The sequence below is a fragment of the Schistocerca gregaria genome, chromosome 1, assembly GCF_023897955.1.
Source record: "Schistocerca gregaria isolate iqSchGreg1 chromosome 1, iqSchGreg1.2, whole genome shotgun sequence".
NCBI classification, from domain to species: domain Eukaryota; kingdom Metazoa; phylum Arthropoda; class Insecta; order Orthoptera; family Acrididae; genus Schistocerca; species Schistocerca gregaria.
This window is the reverse complement of record NC_064920.1, coordinates 402745594-402770614: the sequence shown is the minus strand read 5'-3', so window position 1 is coordinate 402770614 and position 25021 is coordinate 402745594. Positions and strand designations below refer to the sequence as shown.

Sequence of the window (25021 nt, the reverse complement as noted above, 5' to 3'; positions counted from 1 at the left end):
CATTCAGTTAGTAGACTGTTCCGTCTGGCCCCACTGGCTCACGTGTAGTATCGACCACCCCTCTTGTGGCCCCATTGCCAATATCTATGTGTGGTGGTGTGTTGGGGCTTTATGGGCGCTAAAATATCTACGAGGAAGAGCTGGTATTTGTAGGTTGTGTCCTTATAAGGTCTTTGCTTGCCGATATATGGGGTTTGCTGGCTCGAGGAAGAGGCACGAAGTTTGGGGATTGGCTGTAGGGTCGCGACAAGATGTGGTCACGAGGTCCGAGCGGCCGAAGGAAGGAGCCGTGCAAGAAGGGCCTGCGCAGAGCGAAGACACCGGAGCACTTCACCAGGGTCATAGTCCACTACAAGCAGCAGGCCGACATCCCGTCGGTTGGGTGGCAGCATTCGTGTCGGACGACCGCTACTTGCCTGACTGCCCACTTCCACCTGGCTTTCATCGGTACCAGTCAGTAGCCGCTGCGAAGCACCGTGGACCCATGGAACTACTTGATGGTAACGGGGAGTAACATTCTGTAATCCACTAGGTTATTTGTTTCATTGTTTACCTGCCCATCCTTATTATTTTCTGGTTTGCACCCAATCATTAATGTGCTAATTAATTAGTTCTTGGCAGTAAATACAGCCGGAACAATTGTAATAAGGCACAGGTTGCCGACAAACAAAAACAGGGACCTTGTGGTTAGATTTAGCTGTTAACGGGTTCGGTTCTTTGATTGTATCTGCATTTCTCAGTCATTAGTTATAATCTGAACAACCTGCTGTTCTAAGCTGTTAGTTTCTGTGTGTGAAAGACCGGGTCATTATTGGTGTATTTTAGCCGTATCTTGTGGTTCCGTCGAGTGAGTTCTCTTGTAATAAGTGTTCGCAAGTAATGTTTTAAGACGTTACATCAGAGCGGTCTGAATAAATGGAAATCAGATTAAGTTTGAAAATGTTAACAGTCAACTCTCACCAGTGCTTAAGTCAAAATAAAATTGCCTGAAGGGATGGGTTAGGATCCAGTCGAACCTTGGTTGCTGATTGAAATTAAGAGGTTGGTTGAAGTAAGCCTTATCATTGTCATAACCTTTAAGCACAGGTGCGCATCTTAACCTTTCGACACACAGCTTTCAAATTAAAAGTTAAGTTTTGAGTAACTGAATCTCTGTTGTCATCAGTGGTGCTTATATAGTTTTTGTGCGTTGCAGAAGGGCATTTAATAAGACAGACTGTGTCCAGTGCAGTTGTAAACACCACTGTTTCAACCGTTACGGGCGGGCTGCAGGTCCGGCCATCTTGTAAACATTGTCATATTGTTTGCTGTTTTGCAATACAGCACTTCAGATTTCTTTTGCAAAGATTAGAAGCTTATTCAACTTATGGTTTAAGGTCAAACGAATTTTGCAAATTTGTTCATTTTGTTTAAGAAAATGTTATTGGTAAATGCTTCGATTATCTGTAGAACACAGTTTATATATTGTTAAATAAACAGGTTGTGTGAAGAGAAAGTTATATTTGTGAGTCCTCGCTTAAGACGTTTTCTTTAATTCCAGTAAGTACGACGTATTGTAAGTAGGCTGTTTAGGTTTTCTTATTGGTAACGCCACATAGCGCTCTGTATGAAAAATCACTGGCTGTGCTGTGCGCAGTCTGTGGCTAGTTTGCATTGTTGTCTGCCATTGTAGTGTTGGGCAGCGGCAGCTGGATGCTAACAGCGCGTAGCGTTGGGCAGTTGGAGGTGAGCCGCCAGCAGTGGTGGACGTGGGGAGAGAGATGGCGGAGTTTTGAAATTTGTAAGAATTGGTGTCATGAACTGATATATATATATATATATATATATATATATATATATATTATGACTACTAAGGTAAATACATTGTTTGTTCTCTATTAAAATCTTTCATTTGCTAATTATACCTATCAGTAGTTAGTGCCTTCAGTAGTTTGAATCTTTTATCTAGCTGGCAGTAGTGGCGCTCGCTGTACTGCAGTAGCTTGAGTAACGAAGATTTTTGTGAGGTAAGTGATTTGTGAAACGTATAGGTTAATGTTAGTCAGGGCCATTCTTTCGTAGGGATTTTTGGAAGTCAGATTGCGTTGCGCTAAAAATATTGTGTGTCAGTTTAAGCACAGTCGTGTATAAATTTTACAAAGGGGACGTTTCAGTATCATTGGTAGCAGAGCGTGGTTTTCGACGCGTTAGCAGAGGGTTGTCAGGAGTTTCATTTAGAGCAACCTGCTTCAGTTTAAATTTTGTACTTTATTCTTTTATGACATTGTCTAATTATTGTCTTTTGGCCACAGCCGCACCATGGATCCACGTCAATGTCCCGGTATCTCGTAGCTAGAACGAGATCAGCTCGAGTATAAACTGAGCATTAGGCAAAAAAATGTTCACGTTATGGTGTGAGAGCTGGCAGCCAGGCGACGGGCTGCGTTGGCAACACCACTCTACGTTTCTGTTAGCGCGTTTGGCGAGGTGAGCCAAAATTTACAGACTATTATGGAGCATTGAATCAGATACAAGAAAATCTCTCCTGTCTCCAAAATAATCAACCAACCGTGAGGCAATTGAAGCGCATTTATGCACAGTTAGTCCACCTAGGCAACTCAGTAACGGATCTTAAACTTCTAGAAACGAGCCCTGAGCAGTTAGCACGTGTCATTCAGTTAAATAATCTTTTGTTCGATTTGAAAATCCAAACTGCAGCTGCAGAATTAGAAAGTGATGCTGATACAAATAATATAGAATGTGTTTCTGACAATCCAATAACTGAATGTGGATCCGTCGCCTGAGGTCTAAGTGATCGGTCTGGCAAATATTTTGCCCGACTCCCTAACTAGATGATCTGTCTCTTACATAGTATTCGGGAATTGTAAATTGAAACCTTAGAAAATATACAACAGGTATTTTGGGTGCTAGTTGAGTTTGAGTCGCATGCTGATGCATTAAGGATCCCCATCAAGCAGCAGTTTTCGCACTCTACCCGTTACCGTGCGGTAACTTAAGTAATCTGCTATCTGAAACCTTACAGAAGGGTAAGACGATCGGGCAGCTGAGGCAATCGGTCGTGGAGCGTAAGTTGTCAGACCATATGATCAAAGAGCTAGAATGTAGATATTATTTTCGAGTGCTGAACTCCCACTGATCGTTGTTCGGATATGTAGAGCGGGTACGTGAGACAGTGTCGGCACTACATATGGATGTTCCCGAGGCGAATTTAGTTGCTAATGTCTTGGAAGGTATGCGGCCTGAAAAACGTCTCGGAGCGCACTCTTTCCTCGTCCGGTCACTCTTCGTGAGTTAGAGAAACTTGTTAACTCTGTTAAGAAATTGTCTTTTGCCGACAACCAGCGAAATGAGTTAACTGGGGACATCAACACTTATCTAACTCCTGTCCAGAAGGTAGCATGATAGGTAGAGCGAGCGCTTCAATGAAATCAGAGGCTTGTTTTAGGTGCGGCGCACGTGACCATTTAGTACGAGGATACCCGGTTCCAAGGAAACCTCGCGCTGAGAAACGATGCCAGGAGGGGGCGGGTCGCATCCTGGGAGACAGAGTGGTGTAGTCGTATACAGGCAGCCACCACGCGAACCTTGCCATTTGTTTGTGCGGCTGTAGGGCAGGAACCGTTCTATGGGTTACTAGATTCAGGCAGCTCTGTGTAACTCCTTAATTACGAGTGGTTTATTGAATACAGGCACTTAAGTTGATTATCTCCAGTACGTTCCTCGATTGAGAGATGTCGAGTGGCCGATGGCCAAGAGTTACCTCTGTGCGGGGAAATCTTTCCATGTGTGAATTTTCATGGCCATTCAAGTTTTTATTAGACTGGTGTTAGATTTTGGTACCCGGACCTTTTATTTCAAATTTTCTTCCAACGATGGAATAGCCTTTTGTTCATGTGGGCATGGGACGCTATACCAGCAGTAACACGTGCCTGGTTGGGGTCGACCTTCTCTCCTGTCAACAAGGGAAACACTGAAGTGAAAATTTTGGAGAATTTCCTGACGTACTTTGTGACAAGCTGGGAGTCAGAGACGTCATTAGACACCATTTTCGTATCATGGATGACGTGCCGGTTCGCCAGTCTCCATATCGCTTGGCACCACCTAAGATAAAGATATTGCTGCTCAAAATTGAGGACTTCTTAAGAGACGGAGTCATAAGACCGTCCACCTCCCCCTATGATTCCCCAACTTTGTTAGTACCTAAAGATCAGGAACAGGATTTCCGACCTGTGGTTGATTACAGGCTTCTCAGTAAAAAGGTGATCTTGGAATCGGTGCCGCTGCCTGATCTCCACAACTGTTCACGCTGTTCTCTGGAGCATCTTGGTTTACGGTCTTAGATCTTAATCAGGCTCATTACCAGATACCCTTAAGGAGGAATCTAAGAATCTCACCGCCTTCGCCACGGATTGGAATTTATATGAGTTCAGCCGGGTTTCGTTTGGTTTGTCAACAGGTTTTATCCTGTTTATTGGATAAAATTTTAGGCGATTTAAAGTTTAATTGCGTCTTTAATTATTTGGACGATGTGGTCATATTTAGTGCCTCCTTTGAAGAGCATTAAGAGCGCATCGAGAAGGTGCTATCCAGGCTCCGGGATGTGGGGCTGACTGTGAAACCCTTGGCTAAGCGCCATGTATCATTTTTGGGTCACTTGGTGTCAGGGACGGAATTAGCATTTATCAGGAACGCACTAAGGCGCTGAGGAATTTTCCGGAGCCACGAAATAAGAGGAGATTGCCCAATTTGTAGGGATCGCTAATTATTTCCGCAGATTTGTCCCAAACTTTGGGCAGCTTGCAGCTCTGTTATATTTGTTACGCAAAAATAATGATAAATTCGTTTGGGCTGAAACTCAGCAGACAGCCTTTGAAGGAATTAAAACTGCGATTGCCAACCCACCGGTCTTGGCCGTACCTGACTTTAAGAAAAGATTTGTGGTCCAGGCTGACGCTTGCAACATTGGCGTGATCGCAGTTCTTTTACAGGAAGTCAAGATATGAGGCGTCCGTTAGCATTTGCTTCCCGACGTCTGGAGGGACCTGAGCTCAATTACTCAGTGTATGAATGCGAAGCGTTAGCTGTGTTATTTTCCCAGGAAAAATTTCGGTTCTATCTCGAACACAGTGAATGTCATCTAGACACGGATAAACAGGCCCTTGGGTGGGTCCTAGCTCGTCCCATCGTGAGATAGGCGGTCCTCATTTTGTCTTTCCATTTTAAGGTTTGGCACGTTAATAGATCTGATAATCAGGTTGCTGACGCCCTTAGCAGAAGCTTGATGAGGAAACGCCGGACAGTCACCTAGTATGTATGATCCTTACTGAGGTATCCCAACTGTTTAATAATTTGAAAACTGAACAAGACCCATTGTTGGGGGGCTTAGGAAGCAAATATTAGGTTGACAGGAATCCAGTGACTATTTTCTGAAGAACGGCATTCTGTGTAACCACAGGGGTAAGTCTGGGGAAGCTAGAATTTGTCTCCCAGAAACCTTAGCTATTCCAGTCTTCCTGTACTTCCACGACTCTCCAGTTGGAGGGCATTTAGATCTTTACTCTCGTAAAACCTCAGAGAAGACATTAGAGGTTTAGTCAAGAATGCCAAGATTGTAAGAAGGGTAAACAAAGTAGCTCCCTGGCGAGGGGATTGCTGTAGTCGGAACGGGAAGAGCATCCGTTGGACAAAGTGTTTGTTGATTATGTGGGCCCGCTTCCCCGGACGAAAAAGGTCAATTCGTATATTCTCTTAGCGATGGACGCCTTCTCCAAGTTCGTTTGGTTGATACCTAGCCGGGGTGTGACCGCTTTTATCACCATCTCTCATGTTGTAAAACTTGAAATTTTCCTGGCGAATCAACTGTTCAAAAAGATTTCGGGCTTGCAGCCGGTCGTCGTAAACTTCATTGCACGATATTTCAGCTGGACACCTGCCAGCCATCTTCAGGTGAGCCGAACGAGGACTGACAAAGACGTTCTCCGCTTCGTCTTATATAGTGCGCAGATGGTACTGCCGCGGATGCGTTGCAGTCGCGGAGATAGACGGACCAGACCACCCAACGACAGCGCCCTCGCTGGTGGAACTGCAATACTCAGCTGCCGTCGTTATTGCCGTTGGCAGCAGCTATCGAAGTCTTCTGGCGTCTTCCTCTCGAGCAAATTTCGGAGATGACGGGATTCCACGCGTTATTCAATTGGTAACCACTGTCACAGTTCATCCGATTTCCCGCAATGCGTATTTAAACGGATTATTTGACAATGGAGTCCCAAAAAGTTGTTGCTCTGGCCAAAATCGAAGTTTTGTCGTACTCCATTGAATGTCCATTGGTAATACGATGTTCTGCAACTGCAGACTTATTGGGTTGCAGTAGGCGAGGTTAACGCTGATGTTCCGTACAACGCTCTTTCACTGTAGGCCATACCACATTGACACGATATTTTGTAAATTCCCGCCTTCCGCAGGAACAAATCATCCTTCACCGATCCCAGCAAATTCAAATTTTAGAAGGTGGACCAAAAACCACTTTCACGTGAAAATTATTAAGAATCTTTGCTATTTTGAAGGAGATATTTCCAAAGAAGGGAAGAAAAGCTGGCGCGTTCTCCTCTTAATCCACTTCCCGGTTCCTGGCTCTAGTTGAAAAGGCGCTATTAATTTCCCAGGTCCAGTATCCACTGTCTCTGAACACCGTCCTTAAATGTACAAGTTCCTTAGGCAAATTCTCTGCATCCGACGCCGTATATGCTCTGTGCACAAGGGATTTAAGTACACTCATGGTATGGGATGGGCGATGGAAACTTGAAGAATGCAAGTACAAATCAGTGTGAGCTGGCTTACGATAAACAGAATGTCCCAGCGAGCCGTCACTCTTCCGTTTAACCACAACATCCAGGAATGGAAGGCAACCATCTTTCTCCAGTTCCATAGTAAATAGAATATTCTCATGGATGGAGTTAAGATGATGAAAAAACTCCATCAACTTTTCTTCTCCGTGGGACCACACTATGAAAGTATCATCGACGTATCTCCAAAAAACAGTTGGTTTCAAAACCGCTGATTCAAATGCTCTCTCCTCAAAATCCTCCATAAAAAGGTTAGCCACCAGAGGAGACAGAGGGCTTCTTTCCACTTCACTTAACAGGACGGAACTATCGGCGTTTCTTGCAGGTCACTTTGCCTACCCTGCTTTGGCGTTATCGTCAAGACGCATCTGAATTGGATGGATCGGACGAGGGGTTCAGTTGCATGGCTTGCTCGTACACCGGATCTAAACCCGTGCGATTTGTGGTTATGGGAACATCTCGAAGGTATAGTGTATGCAGTGCCCATTCCAGATGTGGAGAGACTGTGGCAGTGTATTCGTGCTGCCTTTGACACCGTTAGGGTGCAGTCCGGCCTATGTGAACCTGTGAGATAGAGCATGCTACGGCAAATACATTATATTTTTAAAATTAGTTAAATACCTTCCGGACGGTTAAGCCAAACATCGATGGTCGCGCACCATCTTGTACCATGAAACGGAAGGTTTTCCTAACGTGGATCACGTGATATTTACAAATGAACTGAGTTTCTTTGATGTGGTAACCTTTTTACCTCTCTTTAAAGTGAAAATTTGTGTTGGTTGCCTATAGGATCTATTTGTAAATATTTTTAACTTGTAACTAATTTTTGATGATACTACTTCTAAATTTGACCTCACTTGCAGATTATTGGTATGCGGTAGTTAATGAAATTACAAACGTCTATTAAAAATAGCATCGACAAAATTTTCTCTACTGAAACATTTTAAAATTTGAATAGAATATTTGTTCCTCGGTACTTGGCCTCAGAATAGTATTTCACCTATGGAAAAAAATCCTTGTTTTTTTTTGGTGTAATACACTATATACAAAAAAAGAAAAAACGACCCATCACGAAGGAGCTGTGTAAACTGGTCAGAAATTGATATTCATACAGGTATCGACGGAAAGTGCAATACTGTAATCTTTGGAAGCCGCTAGACGAATGTGTGACGCAGCAGCGTAATTTCGCTGTACAGTTGGCGATGATAGTAAACAGCGGACATGTCGATACCAGGCAATAAAGTCTTTGCGAATTTCATTCCGTGTGGTCCTGTGGACAGTAATTATGATTCGCAATGAGGCACGTGAACTATAAACGCAAATGTCATAATTTGAAAGAGAACGTGAAGCTGAACTCAAAGAGGCCGGATGGACTAATCGGCGAATCGCTCGACATTTGAATAGAGCTATGCCAGTATTCGACGATATTGGCAGGAAGGGTGAAGCATGGCGGAGCACGTTGTCAAGAAGGAAGCCGCCGACTTAGAGAGACGACAGAACGAGAGGACCGAACAATCGAGGAAGAAGCACTCATCATTATCATTGACGAGACGTGCAGCTGGCACTTGTCTAGAAACACTCACAGCTCCTCATCCAGATCTACATCGACATCTACAACGATACCTTGCAAACCAGCTCGCAGAAAGGGGACCGAGGTCATGGCGTCCCTCGCGCCGGTTACAGTGACCGTTGTACACCAAGGAGCCCGCTCGCAGGAGTGTCGGGCATACTCGGCATGGAATATCACTGGAATAGAATTGTCTTCAGTGAGGAGTCCCGCTTCGAAGATGACCAGCGAAAACGTGTCTGGAGAAGCCCCGGATAGCGGTGGGATACAAACCTGACTGTCTTCCGGCATGCGGCCAGACAACTAGGACGGGGTCTGGGGTGTCATCTCATTTCAAAGCGAGATCCCATTGGTCGTCATCTGCGGCACCCTTACAGGGCAGTGGTATGTCGACGATATTCTACGTCCTGATTTGTTGCCCTGCACGTCTTGCCTACAGCAAGATAATGCCCGCTCGCACACGCTACTGCTTTTCTTCGTGCTTTCCAGTCCCAACCTTGGCCTGCTATTTCCCCTGATTTCTCCCCACTTGAGAAGATTTGAAGCATTACGAGAAGGGTCCCCCAACCAGCTATTAAATCTAAAATTTGACAATCTAATGCGCGAAATGGACAGAATTTGGGACGATATCCCTCAGGAGGACATCGAACAACTCAATCACTCAATCCCAAGCCAAATAACTGCTTGCACAAGGGTCAGAGGTGGACCAACGCGTTATTGACTTGCTCCATTTGTGCAGCTCTTTCTCTTGAATAAATCATTCAGTTTTTCTGAAACTGTAATCATTTGTTCGTCTATACCTGTACATTATATCTACAGATTTTCGTCCCATTCGGATAATTCCTTAGTGGTGCGTTACTTATTTTTATTTTTTTGTCTTACAGTCTTTTTGTAGTTTCAAGAAAATTCCGCAACACACATAACATGAATGCTATCATTTCGTAACGGGTTAAGAAAGCAAATGGAACCTCTATCACAGAGCTAACTAGAGACGGAAGTCTGTAAAGTGTTCCACGGTACACATCCTCACCTGTTAAATTTAGCACTTAATCACAGTTTTAATCATGTATTCTTTCTACTATAAGGATTCGTAAAATAATTAAAATTTCGTTGTTTATTATTCTTCTTGAAGTTGCAGTTTTAATGGTCAGCAACATACTTTATTTTTTGCAGATCCAAGTCGGTACTGGATATTGCGATTGAAGTGTTTCGACCGACTCACATATGTGAGTGATTACATTGAAAGCAAAGATATCTTGAGCATGAAACCATCTGACAGATCGAAATAGTAAGCCAGTTCTATATCCGAACATTTTTCTTTGTCCTAATTTCTCGGTGGGTTTGATAACTTTCCCACACTTTCCGAAAGGGAAGCAATCGTCGTTGTCATTCTACCCAGATTCAAAACGGTTTAAATGGCTCTGAGTACTATGGGACTTAACTGCTGAGGTCATCAGTCCCCTATAACTTAGAACTACTCAAATCTAACTAACCTAAGGACATCACACACATCCATGACCAAGGCAGGATTCGAACCTGTGACCGTAGCGGTCGCGCGGTTCCAGACTGTAGCGCCTGGGACCGCTCGGCCACTCCGGCATTCTACCTAGGCTTAGAGAAGCGAGTTGTTGTGAGCACAGAATTTGACAGCATTCAGTACGACGGCGTCGACGACACGAGTGAGATGGCGTACTCACCAGCCAGATGTTGGCGAGCTGCGAGATGAGCAGCGCGTACACGCCGGCAGAGGCGCCCTCGATGCAGAGGTCGGGCTCGAGCAGCGAGGTCCCCAGCGAGCCTGCAACACGGCGCTGGGTCAGCAGCGGCAGTGGCACTTGTCTACAAACACTCACAGCTCCTCACCCAGATCTACATCTACATCTATATCCTGCAAGCCAGCGTGAAGTAAAGGGCAGGGAGTACCAGTTATTAGGCTTTCTTCCCATTCCATTTAAGTATGGAGTGCGGGTAGAATGATTGCTTGCATGCTTTGTGCGTGCAGTAATTATTGTGATCTCCTCCTAAACCCATCAATTAAAGCCGGTACTTGGAACTTTGTTACAAGACTTTCTCGGTCTGCCTTCAAGAGTCTCCCAGTTCAGTTCCTTCAGTACCTCTGTGACACTCTACCACGGATCAAACAAACCTGTGACCATTCGTGCTGCCCTTCACTGTGCACATTCAGTATCTCCTGTTAGTTCTACTTGGTATGGCTCCCGTACTTTTGAGCAATATTCTAGAGCCGGTCGCACGAGTGATTTGTAAGCACTCTCCTTTGTAGACTGATTGCACTTCCCCAGTATTCTACCAATAAACTGAAGTCTACCAACTGCTTTACCCACGACTGAGCCTTGTGATCATTCCATTTCATACCCCCATAAACTGCTGTACCCGGGTATTTGTATCAGTTGGTCGATTCCAGTAGAGACTGATACTATAATCATAGGATACTACATTTTTTTCTTTTTGGGAAGTGTACAGTGTTACATTTCTGTACACTTAATGCAGGTTGCCAATCGTTGCATTACTTTGATATGTTACCAAGATCTGACTGACTATTTATGCACCTTCTTTCCGAAGTTCTTCATTATAGATAACTGCATCATCTACAAAAAGTCAGAGGTTACTATTAATATTGTTTACAAGGTCATTAGTATACAGCATGAACAGCGAGGATCCCAACACACTTTCCTAGGACACACCTGGTGTTATTTCTACATCTGACGATGAGTCTCCATCCAAGATAACATGCTGCGTCCTCCCTATCCAAAAGTCCTAACTCCAGTCGCAAATTTCATAAGATGTCCCATATGATCATACTTCGGACAATAAGATCTACAAACGTATATATACATACATACAGTACATCAGAACACGTTCATAGAAAAGTAGTTAGTGTAAAACGGTGATAGATTTTCGAAATTTTGAGATAAATAGTGGTAAGCCTCGGCGAAAAAGAGATAATATACGATAACCCAATTGACGAAGACCAAAGAAGATCGATTAGGGAGAAAAAGCATGCAGTCGCAAATTTTTGTACAGAGTTAGGAGAGAGTGTCCCGATCAACACACTAGACGTTCTGACCAGTGGGTCGTGAGCATTGTTGGTGCGAGTTGATTTAAAGGTAACTTTTTTAGGTTGACCATTGTTGACAGGAACGTATTTTACATAAAAGCTCACTTAACAATTACAAATAAGTACTCAATAAACTTAATATACCTGCACTATACAGCTGAACATTAATAAAACCGACAAACTGCAAGGACAGTTTCTTGATCAGCTGTGTGGGAAAAAGGTCCTATGAACATGTGTCCGGAAATGCGTCGTTGCCACCATAGATGCCGCTGACAAAGAAAGTTCCTCTGACTACGTGGCGTGTGTTCCTTGTGTTGTAGGCTGTCAGATTGACGCAGCGTACTGTAAGCAGCAGAATGATACGGTATTCAAGTCAGGAACGAGCCGAGATAGTGTTTGCGTACGACCTAGCAGACAGAAACGATCGAGAGGCAGCACGGCTGAACCAACACAAGTACCCTCACAGACACCGACCACATCAGACAACATTTGAAGCCCTTTTTGCGCGTTTGTGTGATCGTGGTTCCTTTCAGATAGATGAAAGTACACGGAGGTGGCAGACTGTACATACACCAGATTTGGAGAATCGGGTTCTACATACTATTGAGACCCTAGTAGAAGCTCCAGGAAAGTTGCACGCCAACATGTTGTAAGCCTTAGTACGATTATGTCTATCCTGTGTATTAGTGTATTACTATTATATGTGTTGCACTACAATTACTGTAACATCCACGGAATGACCAATATCATTGCGATGTGTATGCCAGCTGAAAGAGCAACACAAGTTTGGATTTTTTCAGTACTTCCTCTGTTTTGTATTTTTTATTGCACTCACCGCCATTTGCTACACCGCTACAACACGATTGGAATGCAAAATATAAATCTCTCAAGAAGGATTTAGTTTTTAGCTGACTTTTCAAAAATAAATGCGGCGGCTTTTTATACTATAACAGGAAATGACGTCCGGTATCATCCAGGATTTAATATGGATAAAACTACATCTTACACTTCATGTTAGGTTGTGTGTAGTTTTCTTCAGTATTTCTCTGAATTGCTTACTTTATTTGTCTTTATTCTTTAGGCGCTATATGCGGAGGAAAATAAAAAAAAATCATGGTAAAGCATGTGGATTCAGCTTCTTTCCGACGCCAGAAGCTTCACGGGCAAAACTTTCAGGAGGGAAATATTTGATGCATGCCTCTGTGTGGTCGTTTGTCTTAAAATTATTCCTTAACAAGGCAGGTTTGCAATAATTCCCCAAAATTTCACCAGTGCGAACAATGTTATTGCAGTCGAGAGACTGTAGAAATAAATTACATAATTTGCATCATGAACAGGAAAAACCATGGAATTAATATTTAACAAACTACCACATACATTTTTACGAGACGGGTATATAACAACCGTTATCATTAGTCATATTATTTGTATAGAAATAAAAACCCTCAGCCTACTCTTCATCTCTACTGCCGGTCAGAGTGGCCGAACGCTTCTAGGCGCTTCAGTCTGGAACCGCGCGACCGCTACGGTCGCAGGTTCAAATCCTGCCTCGGGCATGGATGTATGTGATGTCCTTAGATTAGTTAGGTTTAAGAAGTTCTAAGTTCTATGGGACTTATGACCACAGATGTTGAGTCCCATAGTGCTCAGAACCAATAACTATGGGACTTAACTTCTGAGGTCATCAGTCCCCTAGAACTTAGAACTACGTAAACCTAACTAATCTAAGGACATCACATACATCCATGCCCGAGGCAGGATTCGAACCTGCGACCGTAGCGGTCGCACGGATTCAAACTGTAGCGTTACAACCGCTCGGCCACCCCGGCCGGCGCCGTTATGTCACATGATATACTGTGAACTATGGATGAAGGCAATAGGCAGATTCCATATTTCTAGAATTCCGGAAAGCATTTGAAACAATGCCACATTGCAGGCTGTTGACGATGATACGATCATATAGAATAAGTTGACAGATAGGTGAGTGGCTCGAAGGCTTCTTAAATAATAGAACCCAGTATGTTGTCCTCAATGCTTCGTGTTCATCAGAGACAAGAGCATCGTCAGGAGTGCCTCAGGGAAGTGTGACAGGACCGCAGTTGTCCTCTATATACATAAATGATGTGGCGGACAGGGAGAGCAGCATTCTGCGATTGTGATGATGCTGTGGCGTACGGTTAGGCGTCGAAGTTGAGTGACTGTAAAAATGACAAAACGACTTAGACAAAATTGCCAGTTGGTGTGATGAATGGCAGCTAGCCATAAATGAGGAAAAATGTAAGTTAATGCGGATGAGTAGGAAGATCAAGCCCGTAATGTTCGGATACAGTATTACTAGTGTCTTGCTTGACACACTCAAGTCATTTACATATCTGGGCGTAACGTTGAAAAGCGATGTGAGGTGGAACGAGCATGTGAGAATTGTGGTAGGGAAGGAGAATGGTCGACTTCGGTTTATTGGGAGAATTTTAGGAAACAGTAGTTTATCTGTAAAGGAGACCGCATATAGGACTCTGGTGCTACCTATTCTTGAGTACTGTCGAGTGTTTTTGACCAGTACCAGGTCGGATTGAAGGAAGACATCGAAGCAATTCAGAGGGGGGGTACTAGATTTGCTACCGGTAGATTCAAACGACACATAAGTATTACGAAGATGCTTGGGGAACTGAAATGGGAATCAGGAGGGAAGGCGACGTTCTTTCCGAGAAACACTATGAAGCTGACTGTCGAGCGATTTTACTGCCGTCAGCATACATTGCGCATAAGGACCACGAAGATAAGGTTCGAGAAATTAGGGCTGAAACGGAGGCATGTAGAGAGTCGTTATTCTCTCGCTCTGGCCGGCCGCTGTGGCAGAGCGGTTCTAGGCGCTTCAGTCCGGAACCGCTCTGCTGCTACGGTCGCAGGTTCGAACCCTGCTTAACGCGTGGATGTGTGTAATGTCCTCAGGTTAGTTAGGTTTAAGTAGTTCTAGGGGACTGATGACGTCAGGTGTTAAGTCCCTTAGTGCTCAGAGCCATTTGAACCCTCCCTCTGTTTATGAGTGGAACTGCAAAGGAACCGACTAGTAGTGGTACAGGGTACCCTCCGCGATGCACCGTGTGGTGGTTAGCGGAGTATGTAAGTAGATGTAGATGTAAATGTTAAAAGCAGTGATTGAACATTGAGACGAACGTCCAAATAGGACACATGTTTAACTATAAATGACTGAAGCACAGTATGTTACAAAACGCAAATTCATTGCGGGGAAGAAACTAAAGATTTTGGTGAGTAACAGTGCGACATTTGATTAACCACCATCTCACAAAGCAAAGTCAGAAAATAGAATTACTTAGTTAGAAAAAGATAAAGCGGTAGTACATTGGATGAAGTAAAATGATTGTTACATGTGCAAAAATAACGTCGCTGGAGTTATCGAATCTTTCGTGTATCTTGCAGATCAGTCTCATTTTGAACATGAAATGTACGGTAATAGAACGATTTTATTCGAAGGTGGAAAGCATGCAGAGCCCGCATCTCGTGGTCGTGCGGTAGCGTTCTCGCTTCCCGGGCCTGGGTTCCCGGCTTCGATTCCCGGCGGGGTCAGGCATTTTCTTTGCCTCGTGATGGCTGGGTGTTGTGTGTTGTCCTTAGGTTAGTTAGGTTTAAGTAGTTCTAAGTTGTAGGGGACTGATGACCATAGATGTTAAGTCCCATAGTGCTCAGAGCCATTTGAACCATTTGAAAACATACAGAGACGACTGAGGTGTCCATGTCTGCGTCGACACATTCATACACAATAACGCACCTGATTGGTATGGTTGGTTCACTGTTCCGTATTTTATTTGTTTACCTACAAGAATAATACGAAAACTTTGCACCGCATGTGAAAAGATCAATGTTATGCACCGAAAGTCGTGCCATGGATACATCAAAGCCTAGAAAACTGAAAAGAAAATGTTACACTTTTCATAATTCGCACTTTTCCCCTGTTTCGCAAAAAGGAGTTAATTCACCTAAATTCTTGGTCAAACCATAGAAATTCTGATCATTATTAGCCGCATTTTGAACCCATAGTCACTGATTCCACCTAGTGAGACGAATGAATTCAACCTCTAGCTCGAGAATTTTTACGTCAGTGGACTGAATTTATAGAACATTAAGACAGAACATTCTTACAGGCATATCACTGCGGTTTTCGTCCTACTACCGTCACAGTATCTTAAGTTTCTGACGTTATTACACTATTTTTTTACTTTCTCTGGTTCAAAATGTGGTTATAGTAGCGACTCAGCCCGGCTTCAGACGGGTATCGCTAAGTGTCTATGGCTGGACGATTTGTGTGGCGTAGAGGTAATAAATTATACGCACAAATCTTCCTAGCAATTCAGTGTATCTATTAATGAAAACTGTAACAAAATTCCTACAGTAGTTTCTGAGATTAGTCTTCACACGCAGACTGAAAAACACTGCAGGGGACTTTGACTTAAAATATGAACAGACATACAGAACACTCCTCAAACTATGTTGATATTACGTAGGTCTCATTCCTGACAACGGCTTAGTTTTGTGTATAAACGTCGGAGTCTGTCTGCTATTCACATGGCTGTCATCTCCTATATTTAATTTATATTCATGGTACAGAAAAGATGTATAGTGAAACATTGTATCAGTGTTTCACAATTTTGTAATAGAATGTATAAAACTACTGTAGACATGTTGGAAATTTCGTATTTATGTGTAAATTCTCCATACCAAAAAATGTTGTAGATAACATACAACTTATACTAGGGCTTCTGGGAAGGTAATGTCCAACCGGTCACGAAATGGAAACCACAGTGAAAACTACTTTTGTTTTATTTATTTATTTATTTTTTTGCCAGACCTTTCTCTAAATAGTCGCCGCTCCGAGTTAAGCATTTGTCGTAGCGTTGTACCAACTTTCCAGTACTCTCGTCGAAGAAGGCAGTGTGATTTCCGACAGTTCTCTACGCTGGTCTGCAATTCGTTGGCTGTGCCAAAATGTTGGCTTCATAGCCGGAGGTTCATGTGTGGAGAGATTAACATCAGAGGGAGCCCGGTCGACTGAACGGTGGCTGATCAAACGCTTCCGATCGAAAATGCTGCAGGGCCGTTCTCACTGCCCCCGCAGTGTGTTAAATCAGACGAAACTTCCCATCGGGCACCTACACTTGGTGGGAGACACTATTGTTATAGGTATCTTTACGAGCTCTCTGTGGCCTAAAACTGAAAACACACGATTTGCAGGCATACTAGAGACACTGCCAAATATGTACACGCAAAGCTTCATCTGATTTTCACTGTTGTTTCCTTTTGACGACTTATCGGACCTCACTTTTCGAATAGACTTCTTGTTTTTCTGTGAATATTTTGCTATTTTACTTTTACTTTCCGTTGAGGAATCAGTGCTCGCACCACAACAGGGGCAATAGAGCGGCGCAATATATGCTGCACAGTGAGAAATCAGGGCTCACACAATGAGTCTCAAGCGCGGAAGCGGTACGAGAAATGTCATAGTTCATTTTTAGTGACTTTCAGTTCATGTCAGCAGCTTAAATTTTGCTGCGAGAAAAATCAATCCAGATTTCAGCCTGACAAGCCTAACCATTCCTTTGTCACTTATAATGTCACAAAATGTGATCAGATCGCCAGATCACAAAATTGTTAGTCTTCACGTCTGAGGAGAAATCCATGCCTCAGAGGGCATAGCTGTGGAGATTCGCCCTGATGGTGGAGTGGAGCAGAGACTCGTTGGAGGCGCTGAAGGAGAGAGTGTACGTACGGAGACTTAACTGTTCGCGGGGACGCCGCACGCCTTCTGCCCGTGCGCCCTCGAGCTCTGCATCCCGCATCACAGGCTGGCGGCCAGGCCACATAGCGAGAAGGCAGGCCTCTGTGGACAGATCCCGCTTCTTCTTTCTGTACCCGCGTTCCGATGCTGCCGTCTCACGACGCACCGATCAAGAGTGATGTTTTACAACGCATTTCGTTGTCTAACACCCGATTCTCAGATACGCATTGCCACTAATGGGCTACTATCCACCAGAACGGTTTTGCTGAGACGAGTTGTAGATTTAATATAATCTTCATCTGTCCATTCTAAGTCGAGGATAGACGAACAATAACATGACTGGAGATATCGCCTCTCACAGAGACTCAGAGCAAATAAGCTCCTAAATAGAAAAAAAATGGACGCACCACGAAGCAATTATGGGACTGGCACGGAAATGGGTAGCTGTGATGTACATGTAGAGATAAATAAACGATTATAGTTTCAGCAAAATTGGATGATTTATTTAACAGAAAGAGCTTTACAAATTTAACAGGCCAATAACGTGTTAGTACACCTCTGGCAATGATGCAAGCAGTTATTCGGTTTGGCATTGATTGATAAATTTGTTGGAGGGCCTTCTGGGGGATATCATGCGAAGTTCTGTCCAGTTCACACATTATATCGTCAAAACCCCGAGCTGGCTGGAGGGCTCTGATTATAATGCTCCAAAGGTTCTCAATTGAAAAGGGATCCGGCGACAGTGCTGCCCAAGGTAGGGTTTAACAAGCAGAAGACTAGTTGTGCGGGAGTTTATTATGTTGCTGAAACGCAAACCTAAGATGGCTTGCCATGAGGGACAACAAAGCGGAGGGTAGGATATCGTCGAAATACCATTGTGGTTTTAGGGCGCCGCGGATGCCAGGCAAAGGTGTCCTGCTATGAAAATAAATGGCAGCCCAGTCGGTTGTGGGACCGTACAGCGGCCGACAGTCTGGTTGGCAGCCCGCAGCTGTCCGGAGCGTCTCCAGACACTTGTTGACTGGTCCTCGGGCCTCAGTTCGAAGCGAGACTCGTCACCGAAGACAATCCTACTCTAGACAATGAGATTCCAGACCGAAGACGTGTCTGGAGGCGCACCATACAGCAGTGGGACATTAACCTGTCTGTCACCCGCCATATGGTCTGACCCAGAAATAAAAGTCTAAGGTGCCGTTTCTTTTCATACCCCCGTCGTCTAGGGGTAGCGTCTTTGATTCCTAATCAAAACGTCTTCGGTCCCGAGTTCCAGTCCCGCCGCTGCTTACATTTTGATTTATAATCAGCAACGGCGGCCGAAGACTTCCGGCATAAGAAGTCACCCCTCATTCTGCCAACGGCCTTGTCAAAGAGGGTCGAGGAGCGGACAGTAGTTCGTGGCACCCTCTTGTCCTAGGGGGTGGGAAACTGCCCCTAAAGGCGAAAGAATCAACAATGATCAACGACGTGAGGATGCAGAAGGCAATGGAAACTACTGCTTCAAAGACACGTAATGTGTATCCACAGGACATGTGGCCTGTAATTGAAGAATTGTCACGATGATCTCTCCATCGCCAAAAGATCCCGGAATAGTCCTCCATTCGGATCTCCGAGAGGGGACTGCCAAGGGGGAAGTTACCATGAGAAAAAGATTGAATAATCAACGGTTGGATAACGTTCTACGAGTCGGGGCGTGGAATGTCAGAAGCTTGAACTTGGTAAGGAAACTAAAAAATCTGAAAATTCAGAGGCTCAGTCTAGATAGAGTATGGGTCAGTGAAATGAAGTGGAGACAGGACAAGGATTTCTGGTCCGATGAGCATAGGGTAATATCAACAGCAGCAGAAAATGGTATAACGGAAATAGGAATCGTTATGAATAGGAAGGTAGGAGATAGATATTGTGTTACTGTGGACAGTTCAGTGACTGGTTATTCTTATTAGAATTGACAGCAAACCAAAACCGACAACGATAGATCAGGTATACATGCCGTCATCGCAAGCAGAAGATGAAAGGAGAGAGAAGGTGTATGAGGATATTGAAAGGATAATACAGTATGTAGAGGAATATGAAGAACTAATACTCATGGGAGACTGGAATGCAGCAGTTGTAGGGGGGGGAGGGGGGAGGGGGAGTACAAGAAAAGGTTACAGGAGAATATGAGCTTGGGAGAAGGACTGAGAGAGGAGAAAGACTAATTGAGTTCTGTAACAAGTATCAGCTAGTTTAGCGAATACTATGTTCAAGAATCACAAGAGGAGGAGGTATTCTTGGAAAAGGCCTTGTGATACGGGAAGATTTCAGTTATATTACATCATAGACAGACAGAGATTCCGAAATCAGATACTGGATTGTAAGGCGTACCCACGAGCCGACATACACCCAGATCACAACATAGTAGAGATGAAGAAATGGCTCCGAGCACTATGGGACTTAACATCTGAGATCATCAGTCCCCTAGAACTTAGAACTACTTAAACCTAACTAACGTAAGGACATCACACACATCCATGCCCGAGGCAGGATTCGAACCTGCGACCGTAGCGGGCGCGCGGTTCCAGACTGAAGCGCCTAGAAGCGTTCGGCCACTCTGACCGGCAGTAGAGATGAAGAGTAGGCTGAAGTGTAAGACATTAGTCAGGAAGAATCAATACGCAAAGAAGTGAGATTCGGAAGTACGAAGGTATGACGAGATACAGTTGAAGTGCTCTAAGGCTGTAGATACAGCAATAAGGAATAGCTCAGAAGGCAGTACAGTTGAAGATGATTGGAGATCTCTAAAAAGGGCCATCTCAGAAGTTGGAAAGGAAAACATAGGTACAAAGAAGGTAACTGCGAAGAAACCATGTGTAACAGAAGAAATATTTAAATTGATCGAGGAAAGGAGGAAGTACAAAAATTTCCGTGAAACTCAGGAATACAGAAATACAAGTCGCAGAGGAATGAAATAAACTGAAAGTGCAGGGAAGCTAAGACGAAATGGCTGCAGGAAAAATGTGAATCGAAAAAGAAATTGTCGGAAGGAAAGATTCAGCATACAGGAAAGTCAAAACAATCGTCGGTGACATTTAAAGATAACATTAAGAGTGCAACGGGAATTTCACTGTTAAATGCAGAGGAAAGAGCGGATAGGTGGAAAGAATACATTGAAAGCTTCTATGAAGGGGAAGATTTATCTGGTGTGATAGAGCCGGCAGGTGTGGCGGTGTGGTTCTAGGCGCTTCAATCTGGAACCGTGTGACCGCTGCGGTCGCTCGTTCGCCTGCCCGGGGAATAGATGTGTGTGATGTCCTTAGGTTAGTTAGGTTTAAGGAGTTCTAAGTCTAGGGAACTGATGACCTCAGATGTTAAGTCCAATAGTGCTCACAGCCATTTTTTGATGTGATAGAAGAAGAAGAAGCAGGAGTCGATTTACAAGAGATATGGGATCCAGTATTAGAATCAGAATTTAAAAGAGCTTTGGAGGACTTAAGATCAAATAAGGCAGAAGGGATAGATAACATTCCATCAGAATTTCTAAACTCATTGGGGGAAGTGGCAACAAAACGACTATTCATGTTGGTGTGTAGAATGTATGAGTCTGGCGACACACCATCTGACTTTCGGAAAAGCATCATCCACACAATTACAAAGACGGCAAGAGCTGACAAGTGCGAGAATTACCGCACAATCAGGTTAACAGCTCATGCATCCAAGTTGCTTACAAGAATAATATACAGAAGAAAGGAAAAGAAAATTGAGAACGCCCTAGATGACGATCGGTTTGGCGTTAGGAAAGGTAAAGGCACGAGAGAGGCAATTCTGACGTTGCGGTTAATAATGGAAGCTAGACTAAAGGAAAATCAAGACACGTTCATAGAATTTGTCGACCTGGAAAAAGTGTTCGACAATGTAAAATGGTGCAAGATGTTCGAAATTCCTCGTACAGTCACTCAGCGACGACACCTGACCGTACACCACAACATCATCACCAAACAGTTGCAGACTACTGCTCACCCTGTCCGTCAGATCATACGTATATAGAAAATAACAGCGGTCCTTTCACACTTCCCTGGCGTTCTCCTGACAATACCCTTGACACTGATTGGCGTGGTTGGCACGGAGACTCCTAGAGGTGGTCAGCCACCTACCTAGAATGGTATCTCTGTCTTTGACACACACTGTGGCACTGTTCTTCGGTATTAAGCTTGTGTGTTAAGTGTATCTCCTACATTAGTGTACGGATTTGTTTGTACAGTGTGGTGTCGTATAACAATGAGAGAAGGGGGAGGGTGAAACACTCTACTGGAACAGCACCAAGCAGCCTCTAAGTGTAACGTCCCAGTCCGATAGATTACCACCATTTCATGCTCCGACTGAATGAGACTCTGCGGAAAAATTTGGAATTTAATACAACAGCCGTAAAGTCTCGTGATAAGAAACTTAACGCCACCTCTTCCCTCCACTTAAAGGCCAAATACTGGAGGTGATAATTTCTTTCACCTCTAGGATTCGAACCGGCTTACCTCCGAGTCGAGCGCTAACGCACAGGCGTTCGTTAGCGACCTCGGCTAAGGAGGCTGGGAGCTATCAGTTGCTGATGTTTCACGTTAACTCAGCGAACTGATACGCGCACTCAAGTGTCCTGCAGGCTTTATACAGAGGTATTCTGGCGCTGCAGCCGAGGCCGCCGCCGGCAGAATTGAGCGGTAAAATTAAGCGCAAGGCCGTTGATGAAGCCACCACCCCTTGCATACCTGCCACGCCAGCACTCTGCCGCCCCCACGTAATTCCGTTGCCTCTCCCAACAGAGCGCGTTTTGTGGGGGGAGCTGTGAAAAGCTTTCAGCAACAGTTGCCACGTTACGGAACATTCCGTACGATGTGGCTTCGCCTAGAATTGATAGGAAAAAAAGTTAAGTTGCTTCTGTTGAGCCTGTACTGGCCAAACCCGAACTGTTAATTGTTTTTAATATTTGTGGGTGCATTTCACGATAGACCATGTAGTGTTGCGGCTGAATTTCGTGACTTACACACTACAGGGTGTGGTAGGAAGAATGGGAAATATACAGTGATATAACAGGAACGGTCATTCGAAGAGATGCCTAGTAAACATGGACTCCAAAATACGTACGTCGAGAGCTACGAGCACATGTTTAGTAGAAGAAATGTGTTTCACAGTTGCGAAGATGAGCAAGTGCACAAAGTCCTTAAGGTACGCACTTTAGAGCCAGTGTTTACTGGGCATTTTTTTCTTGTTTTCGTCCATACTGCCACCCTTCTGCAGTAGAAGATATTTGATTCACTGTAGCGAAGATGAAAACTTGTTCATAGATCTTAAAGTATGCATTTTAGAGACCATGTTTACTAACTTCTTGGATTCGAGTGAAGCAAAAAGAAATTCTTGACAATCGTTGCGAAAAAAATATTATATTTCAGCCTTAGATCACACAAGTGGCACCGTTAGTGGTCTCGACAGTTTACTAAGTCATCACCACACGATTTCAACGCGTCCATATAGTATAGACCTGTGAATTCCCCCTCCCCTCGTCCCGCCGGCCTCTATACTCCCATGCGTAAAACGACATATATTCCGAACTATGTATTGTACAACGATATAATTTTGTAAGTAGATTCAGTGGTAAATGTGAATAGTGTCTTTAAAATGTGTTGCGAATGCATTTAATTGCAAAGAAATAACTTAAATCGTCATGCCTAATGCTGCAGTTTTATTACATAAACAGCGAAAATATAGTAAGCGACAATCCTTTTTCCTTTCGGCACTTTGTATCCCGTGTCAGCGACAAAATTTTCCTTAAGGATTTAAATTACGTGTAATGTTTGTTATAATCGGTAAGTCTTATCATTCTCAAACATTGGACTGTTTTCAAAGAATACCGTACACTGCGATCAGAGTGAAGCGAATTGAACAACCCTCCGCCATGTTTTCGGAAATCGGAGCAAAGGGGCATGGTACGTGAAAGTGCTTAAAGAAATTAGCAAATCTGTGGTAAAATAATAAATTCACATATTCACGAACGGTTATACATACGAATGTTCTTTCCGTGCTGATTTATAACCCAAAAGTACAGAACTACTAACAGACAATATTTTTAAACAGTACACATTTGCAATAAGATATATTCGTAGTATTCTTGTTTTGTGAGCATACTTATACGCTGTGCAAGCCTTACGCATGATTTCGAAAAGAAATTCGGCTGTTGCTTATCTCAGAAGTTCGTACACGTACTATCTCGCTTTTAATACAACCACTGAATGCCGAGTGACTAAAAGACGAATCCACAGCCGCTTTCGACTGCTCGTTGGCTGAACTCGGAACTCGGTCATAGGTCGTCCTTCGCTCTATGCGTTTTAGAGGATTCATCGTATTTCGTTGTTTCCACTTTATAACCAGGGCCGGTTCGTGAAAGTTTTTCTACACAAGCGACTCTTTCATTTGACGCGCCTCTTCCCCCCCCCCCCCTTCCCCCCTTTTCCTTCGCACAGTTTCACCCCTGTCAGTCTTCGCCTATTTGTGATACTCAATGTACACAAATCTTGCAATTGCGTCGTGCCCTCTCAGCTTGCCGCCCCGAACGGCTGCAACTAATTGCGCTGCACCCTGTATAGGAACCTCACATTTGCGGAGACTCTGGCGGCCCCCGGAGCTTGGTGCCCCAGAAGGCGGCTTGTAACGCTTCTGGCTTAAACGGGCCCTGATTATGACTTGGGTGTCATGACTGTATGCTGTTTCAAGACAACGGTGCGTTGAAGATTTGTCCCAAACACGTCCCTAGGTACGATTTCTTACAATTAATCTCAGTTAAAGACACATCAGTGTAAAAGTTGTTAGGAGATTCGAAGATGAACGATAATAACATTCGAAATTATATGCGATCGCTGTGGTCATATGGTTAGAGACATGCTGCTAAGGAAGAAATCGAAGGAAGTGCGTTCGCGTTCTGGTACGTGAAGTCTCTTTTTCTCTTTACGTTTGTCACGCATGCTGGGACTATCTTATTAATCCACGAGATGTAGGTCCTGCAATATTTCGGTTCTAGGTTCTTCAGTCCGGAACCGCGCGACCGTTACGGTCGCAGTTTCGAATCCTGCCTCGGGCATGGGTGTGTGCGATGTCCTTGGTTAGTTAGCTTTAAGTAGTTCTAAGTTCTAGGAGGCTGATGACCTCGGAGCCATTTGAACCATTTTGCTATATTCGATGTTATTTACATAAAAGACCGTGCTCTACCAGGAACGAGTCTCTTCGATTTCGTGACTAAAAACCGAAAGATGAAACTGCTGTAGTGAACCAACCAACAATGACGTTTATATTTTTTCTACTCACAAATGTTTGGCTGTTTTTTTCCGAATGTGTTGCGATTTTCTATAATGTGATTAGACTGGAGCCTAAGAGAGCAGCTTAAATTACCTAGAATAAAATGAGCAGCAATCAGATTTATGGTATTGCCTGTTACATATTTAAATGCGATCTAATCCTTAGCAACGCTTTCGTAGTGTGGCGGTCAAGACAAAGGTCGCTCCACACTGCGTGGTGTCATATGACCTATTTCCGATTTTAGCCAGTTGGCACGCCAGGATAGTTTCCCATTTTAGTCACCTGTACACCATGATTTCCGAAAATATGTCAGATTATTGTATACCGTGGCACCGCAGGGAGCGATAAATAATGTGCCATAGGGCCTCTATGTATACCCTTTATTATATTAGCTTGGATAATTTGCGCGCCGAGAGTTACTGCCTCAGGATATA

The 25021-nt window shown here is 44.0% G+C and overlaps 1 protein-coding gene across 2 annotated transcripts in view; it reads right to left on the bottom strand.

Annotated features, from left to right (window-relative positions):
- Positions 1–25021, bottom strand: part of LOC126349289 (protein rhomboid-like) — a 394878-nt gene that overhangs the window by 21717 nt on the left and 348140 nt on the right. For both annotated transcript variants that reach the window (XM_050002419.1, XM_050002418.1), the window contains one exon: positions 10107–10207. In XM_050002419.1, coding sequence (XP_049858376.1) covers positions 10107–10207 — 101 coding nt within the window. The remainder of the gene's footprint in view (positions 1–10106; positions 10208–25021) is intronic.